Genomic DNA, 13,929 nt, shown 5'->3' with positions numbered 1-13,929 from the left:
AAAGCTGATGAAAGACTTCTTTGTTGATTTTTTAAGGTAGAAAGATTAGAAAGAAGCCGGGGGTGGTGGCTCAAGCCTGTAATCCCAGCACTTTGGGAGGCCGAGGTGGATGGATCACCAGAGGTCAGGAGATTGAGACTAGCCTGGCCAACATGGTGAAACCCCGTCTCTACTAAAATACAAAAATTAGTCAGGCATGGTGGTACAAGCCTATGGTCCCAACTACTCAAGAGGCTGAGGCAGGAGTATCACTTGAACCTGGGAGGCAGAGGTTGCAGTGAGCCAAGATTGCACCCCTGCACTCCAGCCTGGGTGACAGAGCAAGATTCTGTCTCAAAAAAAAAAAAGAAGAAAGAAAAAAGAAAAAAGAAAAGAAAGATTAGAAAGAAAGAAAAATGAATGTTAGTCAAGAAAAGACTTGTTAAGGATCTGATCTATGCAGGAGGAGGAAAGGGGATTAAGGAAGAGTTATGAGACATCTTTAAATGAAAGATTGGCAAGAAAAGTGAATAAACTGTACTAGGAGGGATGGAAAGAAGAGTTGGTTTCTTTCGGATCCTTCTGCTCATATATAAGAAACACTTGTGCTTCTAGAAAAGGATTGAAGACTTCTTAAATTCGAGTCCACTATTGACATGAAAACCCCAGTAGAATCATATTTTCCCTTGAAGACTGTGATGATATCAGACTAGTTTTCAGACACTGCCTGTTGCTGGCCTTAGCACTTGGGTCTCACCGTCAGTGAGAAGGTGGTCTGCCTTCTTCCCATGGTGGCTGCCTAAAATGCTTCCATCCCTAACCCAACACAATTCTACTCACTTCCCTTTATAGAATTTACCAGCCTTTTTCCTATTACCTGATCCTTCCACAGGATTTTCTAAAAAGTAGGAGAGTTTCAGAGAAGCCAGTCCAATAACCCTGAGGGCAGCCAGAGGTTGTGTGTCATGGTATTGGAGTAGAGAGGGCCGACTCATTTTCCATGAAGGTTGACATGGCTGTGAGTGATCTCACATCTGCATTTGTCCATGCTGGGGTGGTACTGGATCCCAGACTTCTGGTCGGAAACTCTTCCATCAATCGCCTTAAGAGAATGGTTACCATGGAGGGTATGGTTGCTACTTGAAGCTGCTTGGTAAAGTGGTCACTTCCTCACAGTCTGTTGTTTTGTACTCTACTCTACCATGTATTTATAACAATAGATAGCTACTAGTCCCTTTTCATTCTAAAACAAAAAATGTCCCCTAAATCTTTGGATAAAATTAATGCTAAAGGGGAAAAATACATAAAGCTGTGGAACCATGATTTCCTTCTATACACTTTAATTTTTTACCTATTACTAAAAAAATACCTTCCTGATATCTTCTTTTAATATAATACTGTTTTAAGGAATGATTACCTATCATTTGATTCAAAGCAGAAGTAGCAGCACTAGTAAAATAAAGCAAGCTGCTAAAGTTAGCTGGGAAATGGTCTTCAAGTAATTTAAAAAAAAATGTTTATAATAATAATAAAAAAAACTCAAAAGGGCCAAAATTCAAAAGGAAAAAGAAATAGAAAGTAACAGGGACTTGAGAAAATGTCTGTGGTTTTCTCATCTCTTCAATGGGAATCCATAGCACCTGCCTCACAGGGTTGTCATGAGGATTTTAAACACTCATAAATGTAAAGCACTAAAAATAGTGTCTGGACCCATAGTGAATGCCCAAGAAATATTAACACATCATTATTATTATTACTGGGAAAAACTCACACTATCAGGCCATTTAGCACTTCCTACCCAGGAAGGCAAACAGTCATAAGGGAATCACAATCTGGTGAAAATCTTGGCTGCCAAGCAACGATAGCCTTATTTCACAGAGAGCATACTGAAGACACGGCTCAAGATTTCTAAAATCTGGAAGGAACAAGTAGTCATTAGAGAAGGATCAGCATTTCTGATTTCTAGAAGGGGCCTATCACCTATAAAAAAAAAGAGTAAGGCTTGTTTTCCTTTTGCCAAAGGTGGACTTGAATTAAATGGTGGACATTAGAGGGAAATGTCTGCTCACTATAAGAAAGGTTAATATCTGGAACAATTGCTTCATAAGAGGATAGCCTGCCTTGAAGGATAGTGTACTGTTAACTAAGTGTGAAAGCAGGAGTTTCATCCGTCAAGGATGCTAATTGCCCTACACCTTTGTAAGCACATTGTGTGCGGACCCATTCGATCCCCACCACAGCCACCCTGCTCCACTGTCTATATTCTTAACCACCATAATTCGCTGCCTACCTCCCAGCTCTGGAATCCTGGGCAAGTTACTTAGCTTCTCTGTGTCTCCATTTCGTCATTTATAAAATGAGGATAATGATAGCACTTGCCTCAGATGATAGTGATAGATTAAATGCATTGATACATTTGCTTAGCACTTAGAACAGTCCCTGACACATAGCAAGTATTTTATTATTTTTATACAAAGGTCATTTCAACTTTTAAGAAAATTTTTTACTTGGATGGCAAGTTACAGAAGCCACAAAGAACTCTGTCTTGGCTACAGTGAGCAATCTGACACAATTTTTTACCAAATAAGTGGAACTCAAGGCTTGCCTTCAGCCCTGATTCTCTAACAGCCATGAAAAATGTGGGCAAAACTCCTAGAGTGAGAGACCTACATTGAGACCAGATTCTCTATACTTTGTCATGGCTGATAAAGCAAAGCCCTGAAAAGAGTGGTCTAGTCCATAAGCTTCTGCTCCCTTCTCTTATCCTCAATGCCTCAGCCAATCATTCAAACGACACTTTCAGCAGAACCCTTAACTGCTTCACACACTGGGCTTTACCTAGCACCTACTTAACCAATTCCCAAACCTAGTCAATCCAACCCACTTCCTTGTGCCTGCCATCCAACTGCAACCTGGCATCCAACATAGCATAATAAGCCTTCTACTCGTCCTTAACTTACTCCTTTAGATTCTCATAGAGGCAACATTAAACCTTTACTGCACTCAAGCTTCCAAATGATCTGTCCCTATTCTCATGTATCCTAGATTCCTCAATAATTGGAAAATAGGCACAATCAGAAACAAATTCTACTTTTCATATACCTACCTCTATACTCCTAAACCCCTGCAACAACAAATCAATTCAACATTTACGGATACCTTTGCCTAGCCTTTTCACTCTCCTTCCTGTTTCAGAAGAAAAATAAGTTTCCAGACCTCCTTTCTAAGGCCAACTCTTTCTTCTGTTCTCTGGTGCTACTCAAGAAATGATCATCATCTTCTTGGTTCAATTGTCTGGCAACCATTCCCCTGACTCCCACCTCTGTTAGATCTTCAAAATTGTTCTACTAATCTATAAACATACCCTGAAAAAAAAAATGTTTTCAGACCTGTTTTCCTCATTTAAGTCTTGATTCCTTCCCCAATTTTATTGCCAAATAAAGTGGTCTCTTGCTACAGGTATGTAACTGGTTGAACTCATAAATGTGAATCACTGGAAGGGAATCTGATACAAGTTATTCTTGATTACAATCAATCTTTTAAGTACGCTTAAGGGTCCTAACATCCAGCAGCCTTGGATTTAATGATTCTTAATTATTTCTCCCATATATACTGTGTTTTTAACAAACATAATAAAGGAAAATATACCAGAGGTTTATTATATATGACAAACTGTACTTTAAATAAATGTTGCTATTGACTTGAGGACTTCTTGCACAAAGTTTATAGATTACCAATACTAATACCTTAAAAATGCTTTTTGAAGGATAATTCTTACACGAGCTAAGTAAGCCCTTACAGTCTACAGAATAATGATGGAAGTTATGAACAATGTTATGATCGTGAAAATTGTCCATATACCCTTAGAACCTTATTTGATTTAAAAACTTCCCATCTATATAGAATAAGCTTACAGAAATAAATGTTTCCATACCCTCTAGGAAAAGGATCTAAAATAGGAGAGAATAGGATGTATTTCAGGAAAACAAAAGCAAGCCAGTGAGGGCAAAGCACAGAAAACAATGGGGGAGGAGGGAAGGACCAAATTCCTCAGGGCCTCCTAGCCCAGAATTAATACATTTTGGCATACTCATGAGAACAGGAAGCAAATGAAAAGCTTTCAGTTGGGAGATGGAAGGATCAGGTCCACAATTTTAAAAGGATGACTCTAGTCGCTGTATAGAGAATGAAAGGATAGCCGACCAGAGTGAGTGTGATGAGCACAAGTGGGAGTTAGGAAGTTGCTTCAGAAGTCTAAGAGGGAAATGCTGGTAGCCGGGACCAGAGTGGCAATAGAGGTAGAAATAAGGAGATAGATTCCAGCTGATAAAATCAGTAAGACTTGAGGAATGATTAGACATGGGAGAAAGAAAAGAAGAGAGGTATCAAGGACATGTTGGTTTCCTGCATTTATATACATATATACATGGAAATGCCAGTAACACATCTTGTACAATATATACCAAGTTGTTAACAGAAGTTACCTGTTGAAAGGGAAGATGACTTTTACATAGTTAAAAGCAGACTTTTAAAACCACATAGATATGTACACTGTTTAAATATTTCATAATCAGCAGGTATACATTGCCTTCTACTTAAACTCACATGCAATTTGCCTCCCTGAAAAGGATAGGAATGGCATTTTAGGGAGAAGGAACAATCTATCCCAAAGCACAGATACATGAAAGTACATGACATATTTAAAGAATATCAAGTGGTCTAATGTTTGTAGAATAAGAAGGAAAGACATATACTGGAACAGAGATGAGGAGAGGATTGAAGCTATTGCAGAATATGGCCAGATCATAAAGAACCTTCTATCTGAGACTAAAGAAATCATTCCTTAAAGAGTAGGAAATGGGGAAGCAAATGAAGTTTCCAAGCAAGAGGGTGAAAAATATCAAGTTTAAATTTTAGAAAGATTTCTCAAGAGGCAGTGTAAAGACTGAACCAAAAGGAGACAGAAAACAGCCTGGGAGATCACTCAGGCAAAAACTTAAGGCAAAATCAGGGGCAACAGATAGAGAAGGGAAGAAATTTGAGATTGATTTCAGAAGTTGACAGGACCTAGTGATTAAGCTAATCCAACAGAGAAAAGGAAAAGTCAAAGATGCTTCCATGATTTCTAGTTTAGGAAATTAGTGATGACATCAATTGAGATAATGCAAGAATAGGTGAAGTGAGAAGATTAACAATTTCTGTGTTGAAGATAATGAAGTTTAAATACCTCTGGAGGCAGGGCAAGTTACCCAACAAGAAGTCAGACTATTTAAGTTTGAATTTGAAGAACAAGGTCGAGAATGGGAGCACATGAACACTATTACTCAGAAGAGAGAATTTTAAACCTGTAGACACAGTCTTACCCTCAATGCAATTTCACTCCATCTTGAGGCAACCATCAAGAGTTGACCAGTTCCATTTATTTTCATAGTCGTAAAAATTCCACAAAATTGTTAGTCTCTGTAAGTGATAACTTTAAAAAGTCAGAGCTTTTGTCTTGTTCTGAGTCATTTTTCCCCTTTCCTCTTTGTATGCCATTCTTTCTGTCAAACTATCTAGTTAAGGAAGCTATATGAGGTATAAGGAAGAATATTAAGAAAAATTTGTTATTCTTATTGTCTTAATTGTAAAGGCAAAGAAAAGAACATTCGACTATTCTACCTTTAGCAAAACCTAAGTTAAATAATGATTTACCTATGTGACTCTCCACTAATTTTCTCTTGCAAATCATCACCCCTTAATTAATGGACATCCCCAAGGCAGTCAACTCAAGCTGTAGCTTTAACCACAGAGGTTAAACAATTCAGTCCTGTTGTTGCTGTCAGAAATCCAAGTTACACTGTACCTTTGTCTAATCAATGGTGCCCTACTTTGGTGGGAGATAGAGGAAGGGACCTGTTGGCAAGGAAACAGCTGCTTCCTTCCTGAACAAGGGAAAACCAGTAGGTGACAGATGGGCAGAGCAGAAAAGTAGCCAAAAATTGCTCTGGCTCCTGGTTGGCAATAATTTTTGGAACTGAGGCACAACTGAATATTTTAAAGTGTATCAACAATTGAGAGAGAGTATTGTTTACCTGGGTGCGCCAAAGTTCAACAAGCCTTCCCACACATTTTCTACATTTGAAAAACTTTTACATTTGCAGTAGTACAAAGAGCTTAGCCTTAGCCTATGTACAGTGGGCAAAGACTGCAAGGCACTGTCCCATTTCACTTTAGGATTGCACCCAAGCAAATGCACTTTCTGGTTAAAAAAAAAAAAAAAAAAGGAAAATTTTTATTTTCTCTATAATATAGTTGTATGACTGACTAGAATTACTATTAAAATCTCATTAAAAATGTTTTCCTTAAAAGTTTACTTTTATATACTTAATTTGAAAGGATTTGTTGCAAACTTTTATAATTTGTTCTCTAATCATTCCCCCTCCCACCCACTTCGGTACCCAGAAAACTAAATATCCAAGAATTCCTGGGTAAAACAGACAACCACTAGATTGATATAACTAACGTATTTTTTTTTTAAGCTGTATAGTTCTTCATCAAATGGAAATCGGCAAACCACTGAAAATAACATTAAAAATTAGTGTGGGCATGAAGTATGGAATTTTAAACATCAGTTTACTATGCTGATTAAGTCAACATTTATATTTTCATCAGAACTTAATAATCCCATAAATAAATAGAGCTCTCAATTATTTAAAAAAATCAAGGGATAACATATGTATTTAGACATAGTAGCAGCGTAAAGATGTATGCTTCAACACACTTATTGGGGAAACGTCTGAAAATATTACTACACTGAATTCAAAGGTATCCGCAGGAACCTGACATAGAAGTTCTCTAGAATAACATCATTTCAGGAAATTTCAAAAAAGAAAAGGGGTCGAATAGGAAATAGCCTCAAATTAATTGACAAAGTTCAGTGTTTGCCCCAACTTGATTATTCTCTCTCTCCACTGCAAAAAGAAAGTCTCAGGATGAGTGAATCACTTAGACGAAAGTTCATCTAGTGGAATAAATGGAGAAGCCGCTTGGGCAGGTGACACAGGAGAGTCGGTGGTAGTGCTGACTTTCGCTGGTGAGTTACAAGAAGATCCGGCACTGCTGCTGTTTCCATCAAGGGTATCCGAAGATACACACACACCAGGATCTGACAGCTGTGCAACGTCAGAAGAAAGCATGTTGGTGATGCCCTGGAAAAATCTCTTTGGCTGATAATCAGTTTCCATTTCACATTTTCTTTTCAATGGTCCAAGAACACTTGGTCTAATGCAATTGATGGGGCTCTGGCTTCTCCGGGTGGTAAATCGGGTCGTTGGGCTGGGAATAGGGCTTGGAGGCAATCCGTTGCTACTTACAAAACTTTGCAAGGATGGCGAAAAACACTGCTTCCCAATTCCCCGAGTGGGTGACGGTGCCGGTGACACAGGAATGAAATCGATGCGCTTGGGGGAGGCGGATTTCTCCACGTCGTTGTCACTCAGGCTGAAACTTTCCTCCCAGGAGTGGCTTATCTGCATTGCGGTCTGCACCTCCCGTTCGTGGACCGTCTCTCGGTTGATCAAGTCCATACCCTCTTCTTGTTTGATCTGGTGCAAGCGGCTGCTGTGCATGCGGACAGGGGAGGCCGGTAGCAGCAGGCCGTGGCGGCTCGGGAACGTTGTGCTGTTCCGCCTGGCGCTCGGCGCCTCGGCCTGGAACACCGGCGAAGTGTCACTGAGGCCGTGGATCAGGGGGGCGCTGTTAGACCTCCTGAGGCCCCCGCCGCCGCCGCTGCCGCCGCCACCGAGAATCTGTCAGCGGGCTGGCCCCTCTGCGCATGCGTACCCCTTCGCGCAGGCGCTCGCGATGTCCGTCCTCGAGGCGCCTGCTTTATGCGTAATATCTGCGCGGCAGTGGTAGGGGAGGGGCGAGGAGTGGTCGGGCCGCTAGTCCGTATATTCCTTCAGCAAATAGCTATTGAGCGCAAACTGGCATTGACGAACGTCAATAAGATTGTCATATTCTGGAGTACATATTTATAAAACGAACAAAGCCCTGAAAGAGAGGCCCATGGTGATGTGGGGCTGTATGACGGGGAGTGGCGCTTGGCCGAATCAGGGAGGGCTTCCTCGAGGAAGGAACAGTGTCCTGAAATCCGAAGAAGTGGGCGAAATGGGTGCGATGTAAAACTTCGCAGGAAGCGGGAAGCAAGGGCGACCCAGCCAGGTGGCAGGCGGGAACCAGGAGGGGAGGAGAAAGTGTGGCCTGGAGTGGAGAGTGAGGGCTGGCGTGACGTGAGGTGGTGGACCAGACCACATTCTGGTCTTTATCTTGAGAACAATGAAAACTTAAAGGGTTTTCAAGCATGGGTATAATAGCAACTGAAAAGCTCACTGGCCTGCAGTCTGGAGAACAAATACTGGGAGATTAAAACCTTACAGAAAAAAGGCCAGAGAGGATGGTAATTTGCACTAAGGTGACAGTGTGGAAGTGGAGATGGAGAGAAAAGTAAATGAGAACTGTTTAGGTTAGGGGAAAAAGCCAAAACAGGGGATGGTATTGACACTGATTTACAGTCATAGTTCCAGCACAAGCATATGTGTGAAGTATGAAGGATTAAAGGAAAACCAGTAGGTCCTCACATTTTAAAAATAAAAACACTATTCTTGGCTCATGTAATTAATATGAAACCTTGATAGCTCATTAAAAGTGAGTTTATTTGTTCATTTATTCAGTCAAGGTTTTTTTTTTTTTCCAGCATACTTACTATGTGCCAAACACTGCTAGGAAATGGGCCCTAGTCTGAGAACTTTTAATTCTTACTGAGGGGAAAATACAGAAATAAACGCAGGCTATTTTCAGATAGTGGTAAAGCCTTAGGAAAAACAAGATGGTGTGATGGAGCACTACTGATAGAAGGCAGCGGACAATTAGAGCTGAGATCTAAATGACAAGCAGCAGCAAGTCACGTGGACATCTGGGGAATGAATATTCCAAGCAGAGAGAATAGCAAGTGCTAAGGCCCGAGGCAGCCATGAGTTTGATGAGTAAGCAGAAAAAGAAAGAAGGGCAGTGCTGCTGAAGCGTAAGAGTGGCGAGTGTTAGCAGAGGGTAAGAGTTGGATCTCATTCTGAGTATGATGAAAAGCCACTGGAGGGTTTTAAGCAGGGGAATGATATTATCTGGTTTATGTTTTAAATATCACTTAGGCTCTGTGGAAAATAGGCTGAAAGAGGACCACAGTGGAGGCAGAAGGATGAATTCAGGGCCTATGGCAACAATACAGATAAGATTCTTGGACTAGGGTTGTAGCAGTGTCAATGGGGAGAAGTAGAGAGACTGAGGCTATGTGTTGAGTTAGAACCAATAGGATTTGCAGATGGATTAAATTTAGATTGTGAAAGAAATAGATTATTCGAAGGGGACTCATAGCTTGTTTTATTTAAACTGGTGAGATGGTAGTATTATTTACTGAGAGAGGAAAAGAGCACATTTAGAGCTGTAGAAATTAAGAGATCTGAAGCAGAAGAACAGAAGGTAGAAAGAACCAACATTTTCTAAGTGCCTACTCCCTGCTAGGTACTTTAAACACTCCATAATCCCACTTAATCCTCACTGCATAGATATTGTTATGCTCATTTTGTGAAGGAATGATTGAAGTTCAAAAACTGCAAAAGGTACTACAGTCAGTACACGGAAGAACAAAGATCTGAACCAATTTGAATCAAGGACTCATTTTGAAAACCTGTATTGTTTTCTCTGAATTTCACATGGATTAAAGAAAGAGAATTTCACATGAATTAGAGAAGGATGGCTAATTCTGCGATGAAAGAAAGGTCTAAAACCAAAGTTGGGAAAGGCAGAAGGAGGAGATAGATTTGGGAGACCAGGCAACAACAGAACCTAACAGCATGGATGTGCAGAGGATGAACAGGAGACACAAATGACTGAAGTTCAACTGTAAGTGGCTGAAAGAATGCTACAAATTATTCAATGAAAACAGGAGAGAAGAGGAAATGTCTACAAAAAAATTAATATTAGGTAAGTACAAAAGAACATTAAATATAGAACTCACTTTATAATACCCACAGCATATTACTGTTAACTTGCATATTACTAAGTTATTACCAATGTGGCTCAAATGTGCCAGATATTGTTCATCCATGTCTGGATAAACATAATAATTACCTTTACTAATAAAACACAAGGATGGTGATGAGCCCACAAAATGAAACATCTATGCTATTTGGTTCTTGCCTGAACACACCTATTAGAGATCTTAGCTGGTTTCCCAGTTTCTACCCTTGTCCTTGTAGAGTTGGGGACAGAGAATTGACTGACACTTCCAGTCCCAGCACAAATATTAATACTGACTGAGAGGCTTTCATAACTGTTCCTTATAAAAAGCAATCGCAGTTCTCAACACCAAGTGTACATTCGCATGCCCCTTACTCTGTTTTTATTTTCCTCCGGAGTACCACATGACATATATGTATATATTTTCTTGCCTCTTTCTCTCCTGAGAAGGTAAGCTCCACAAGCGAAAGACCTTTGTTTTGTTCTCTGTTATATGCTTAATATCTAGAACAGGGCCTGGCACATTGTACTCAATAAGTACTTGTTGAATCATTGTGTGAATGCATGATAATGAATGAAAGGATGGATTAATATAGCTTTGTCTAAAAGGGAAGAGAACTCTACTATTTGAAAATCCAGTCTAACAGGCTTTTCTACACTGATTCTAGGAGCTCCATACCTTGATATATTTTTTAAATATCAGGAATATTATTATTATTTAGAGCGCCCTCCAGCCCATGCAAGTGTGTTACTGGAACTACCCATTATGTGAACTAAGAAACTGAAGCCCTAGGTTTTCTTTCTTTTTCAACCATATGCTCATAAAAATTTGATAGAATTAAAATGTTCAGTACTGAGGATTCTAGGCAGTGTTTAATATATTGAGTTACTTACTTCCTTTCGAAGGAATCAAGGACAAATGAGAGAAAATAGCAGCCATAAAATGCAATGTAGCCAGCTGCAAATGAATAATGCCAGAGGCAGGATCCAAGGAACCTCCCTGGCTCATTTCCCCCTTCTGGTTTCACTCCATAAATTAAATACCAGTCTTAGTCAAGATTCATTCTCACTCTGAAGCCACAAAACCAGACATCTATTCAATAGTTAAACTTTATTGTGATTAACATTAGATTTTAAAGCAAAAGATATAACTTATTTTTAGGTTAAAAATAAATAGTTTAGGGCCAGGCGTGGTGGCTCATGCCTGTAATCCCAGCACTTTGGGAGGCTGAAATGGAAGCACTGTTGAGCCCAGGAGTTCATGACCAGCTTGGGCAAGAAAGACCCCATCTTATAAAATAAAAATAAATAAAGAGCTTAAAAATGAGCATAACAATATCTAGTATTGGGACAGAGTCCCAATCTAATATCTAATTTATAAGATCACAATGAGGAATAAGTGGGACTAGAATGTTTAAAGTGACTAGCAGGGAGTAGGCACTTAGAAAAATATTATTATTAGATAGTTTTCTTTTAATTTCTAAGGACAATTTTTCACTATTAAATTTCCAAATATATGACAAGGCAAATTTCCACCTCTGAATCCAAACTGAATGAATGTAAAATACAAAAATGTGTGTATGTGTATAATCTAAGATGGGCTGGCAAATACCTCAATATTCCACATTAATTAGCATCAACAACCCACAGTAAAAATATTGCAGAAAAAACTGTGCTCTAAAACCATAGGAACTTAGGGTTAACTGTTACAACCACTTAGGAAAAATGTTTTGCTGTACCTATTAAAAGAAAATATATTTATAGCCCACGACTAAGGAATCCTGCTCCTGACGATATTACCAAGAGAAATGAGGGCATGTCTACTAAAAGACATGCATGAGAATGTTTCTTGCATTATTATTATTTGTAATAGCTCCAGACTCAAACAATCATAATTATACAATGGAACTCTTTACCCAACAACATGGATGAGTTACAATATAATGTTGAATGAAAGAAATTAAGTACAAAAGAATACATACACTATGACTTCAGTGTTATGAAGTCCCAAAACAGCCAAAACCAACTTAGAAGTCAAAATACAGTAGTCCCCTCCTACCCACAGCTTCGGTTAACCTATGGCCAACGTTGGTCCAAAAATATCAAATGGAAAATTCCAGAAATAAACAATTCATGAGTTTTAAATTGCATGCTGCTGTGAGTGAGTGGCATGATAAAATCCAGTACCATCGTGCTCCATCTGACCCGGGACGTGAATCATCCCTACAACCAGTGTATCCATGCTGTCTATGCTCCCTGCCCATTAGTCACTTAGTAGCCATCTCAGTTACCAGATTGACTGCTGTGGCAGTGCTTCTGTTTGAGTAACTCTTATTTGACTTAATAGTGGCCCCAAAGCACAAGAGTAGTGATGCTGGCAATTGTAATATGCCAAATAGAAGTTGTGAAGTGCTTCCTCTAAGTGAAAAGGTAAAAAAAAAAATATGCTGAGATTGGTAAGATCTGTGGTAAGAACAAATCCTCTATCCATGAAGTTGTGAAGAAGAAAAAAGAAATTTGTGCTAGTTTTGCTGTCACACCTCAAATTGCAAAAGTTATGGTGACAGTGTGTGATAAGTGCTTAGTGAAGATGGAAAGGGCATTAAATTTGTGGGTGGAAGAGATGAGCAGAAAGCATTCCAATTGATAGCAATGTGTTGCATCAGAAAGCAGTGAGCCTGTATGAAGATTTCAGCAAGGGATCCCCTGAAATGAGTGACACCAAGCCACTTACTGCAAATAAGTGATGGTTACACCGATTTGGGAATAGGTTTGGATTGACAAATATAAAATTTACTAGAGAGGTTATGTCTGCCAATGAAGAAGCTGCTGCCACATTTCCAGCAGAGCTGAAGAAGTTTATCAAGGAAAAAAGATACTATCTGAGTGAGACTTCAATTGCAATGAAACTGGCCTCTTCTGGAAGATGTCCAATAGAATCTACATTGATAAAAGTACAAAAGAGGCACCAGACATAAAACATGGAAGGACGAATTAGCTCTAGTACTATGTAGCCATACACATATAGTATTTGGTTTCTGTGGTTTCAGGCATCCACTGGGGGTCTTGGAACATTTCCCCTTGGATGAGCGGGGACTATTATAGTGGTTACCCTTAGGACTGACTGGGAGGGTCTACAAGAAAATGTTCTATATCCTGATCTGTGTGCTAGTTTACACGGGTGTACACATATGGAAAACATTATCAAAATATTTGAAATGTATACACATTTCTATATAAAGTTGATCTTAAAATGTTCTTGATATGGACAAAACCACCATGGAATGTAAATGGAGAAGGAGATAATAGGATAAGAATGTATGTACTTCAATTGGAAGGAAGATACCTTATTCAAGCACTAACCAGAAATCTAAACTGGAATGCTGAGCTTCCAAATCTCTCTGACAGACAAGAGTATCAGTGGAAGAGAGCTAACTTGACAGTAGAGAGAAAAGAGAAACACACACACACCCCTAAAGTTGCATTTCACTGGGGCCCTAAACACCAGTAGACTCCAGCAACCTCACATAAACTCTGAAGACTTGTCTGAATCCAGTTACAGATCACCAAGAATAGAACCATCAGCTTTTCCTGGCCCTGTTCCCACAGTACCCTTAAAGTTAGTTACTTCTAAGAAAGCAATAAGGAGGAAATGAAGCCCATTTTATTGCCTTTTATTTTCTCAACTGCAAGCTTTGTGTATTTTGTTCAAGCAAAGTCGGCTCTGCTGCCTTCTCAGTGGTATCCTCCTAGAATAATTCATGAAATGGAACAGAATTAAAGTAGCATCATAGGAACTCAGCGTGGGCTGTTAGAACATATGTGAAGAACAAGAATTGTATTTAAGGACACAATTCTGGCCACCAAGAACTTATTTGGTTATTCTGATGAAAG

General features: G+C 39.4%; 2 protein-coding genes across 4 annotated transcripts in view; both read right to left on the bottom strand.

Moving 5' to 3' along the window:
* Window positions 1-13,929, bottom strand: part of PIP5K1B (phosphatidylinositol-4-phosphate 5-kinase, type I, beta) — a 316,932-nt gene that overhangs the window by 234,066 nt on the left and 68,937 nt on the right. The window contains exon 3 of one of the 3 annotated variants that reach the window (XM_011970144.1): window positions 1,751-1,894. The exons of the other annotated variants lie outside the window; for them this stretch is intronic. The gene's annotated coding sequence lies outside the window, so the exon portion shown is untranslated. The remainder of the gene's footprint in view (window positions 1-1,750; window positions 1,895-13,929) is intronic. 3 annotated transcript variants of the gene reach the window in all.
* FAM122A (family with sequence similarity 122A) lies at window positions 3,378-8,325 on the bottom strand. Its single transcript, XM_011970196.1, has 2 exons — window positions 8,008-8,325; window positions 3,378-7,769 (listed from the first exon to the last, which is right to left on the bottom strand). Exons 1-2 carry the CDS (start codon window positions 8,323-8,325, stop codon window positions 6,963-6,965), a joined length of 1,125 nt encoding a protein of 374 aa, XP_011825586.1. The 3' UTR covers window positions 3,378-6,962.

This window comes from Mandrillus leucophaeus, unplaced genomic scaffold, assembly GCF_000951045.1.
Source record: "Mandrillus leucophaeus isolate KB7577 unplaced genomic scaffold, Mleu.le_1.0 Scaffold93, whole genome shotgun sequence".
In the NCBI taxonomy this organism is placed as follows: domain Eukaryota; kingdom Metazoa; phylum Chordata; class Mammalia; order Primates; family Cercopithecidae; genus Mandrillus; species Mandrillus leucophaeus.
This window is presented reverse-complemented; position numbering and strand designations above follow the sequence as displayed.